Source organism: Gekko japonicus, unplaced genomic scaffold, assembly GCF_001447785.1.
Source record: "Gekko japonicus isolate JY-2015 unplaced genomic scaffold, Gekko_japonicus_V1.1 scaffold1727, whole genome shotgun sequence".
NCBI classification, from domain to species: Eukaryota; Metazoa; Chordata; class Lepidosauria; order Squamata; family Gekkonidae; genus Gekko; species Gekko japonicus.
In genome coordinates this window covers 312,156-313,200 of record NW_015161451.1, presented here as the reverse complement: position 1 = coordinate 313,200, position 1,045 = coordinate 312,156, and the positions used below count along the sequence as shown (strand labels likewise).

The following is a 1,045-nucleotide window of genomic DNA, read 5'->3' as shown; positions in this document are numbered from 1 at the left end:
CCCCCCCGTGGGCAGAGCAGCCGCTGAGCTATGAAGGGGGTGGGGTGGGGGGGCCCTCTGCAGGGGAGGGTCTTTCTCTAGCCTCTCCACATCTGTAGGGAAGAGCCGGGGGGGGGGGGGGTCCCGGGGGGTGTCTGTCTCTGACCTAAAGGCTGAGCTGTCTGAACGGTAAAGAGAGACCAGGGAAGGGTCTGATTAATGAACGGCTGGAAGGGAAGCAGGGCAGCTACCGGTGAGCATCAGAACACCCAGCGCAATGCTCTCCCTACCCAGCATCAGAGACTGGGCAGACGCAGTTACCTAAAGGCTGAGCTGTCTGAACGGTAAAGAGAGACCAGGGAAGGGTCTGATTAATGAACGGCTGGAAGGGAAGCAGGGCAGCTACCGGTGAGCATCAGAACACCCAGCGCAATGCTCTCCCTACCCAGCATCAGAGACTGGGCAGACGCAGTCCGTGAACCTCCTCACACAACCCTCTGCAGTCCGCACGTGTACCTCCATGATTTGGGTTATGGGGAAAGCATCATCGGGGTGAGGCATGGAGTGCCGCAGAACCGAAAGGGCAGGACCAGCGGGGGCCACACACCCCCACCCCTGTGCCTCCACCCCGCCTGCCAAGGTCTCGCCCCCGGGTAGTGCATCTCTGGCAAGGACATTACCCAGAAATCCCAGCTCGGGAAGAATACATTAAGCAAAAGAGAAACTCTATGCAAACAGCTTGGTTTATTCTGAGCAAGTAGATGGAAGCTTCCTGGCAGGAAAACGTGGGATGCCGCTTTCAGGAGGAACATCACCATGCCCGGCCCCTCTCAGGCCCTTCACCCTGCGCTGCCAGGGCCAGAGCACGTGCTGAAATCCTGGGGTTCCCGCCGTGTCGGGAGAGAGGTGCACTGGGGCCAGGAGCAACCACCGCGTGTCAGGGCGTGAGGCTTTCCTGCACTCCCCTTGAATGCGTGGCTTGGAAGCAACCGGGAAAGAGGTGGCCTTCTACAAAGCCCCCCCCCCCCCCACCCCAAGAAACACCCGGCGGCCCCCCCCCCCCCCC

The 1,045-nt window shown here is 61.1% G+C and overlaps 1 protein-coding gene across 1 annotated transcript in view; it reads right to left on the bottom strand.

The window, feature by feature from the left end:
• Positions 1 to 540, bottom strand: part of PPP1R2 (protein phosphatase 1 regulatory inhibitor subunit 2) — a 20,396-nt gene extending 19,856 nt beyond the window's left edge. The window contains exon 1 of the mRNA XM_015429068.1: positions 425 to 540. Within this exon, the coding sequence (XP_015284554.1) occupies positions 425 to 540 (116 nt within the window). The remainder of the gene's footprint in view (positions 1 to 424) is intronic.
• Between the last annotated feature and the right edge of the window lie 505 nt (positions 541 to 1,045).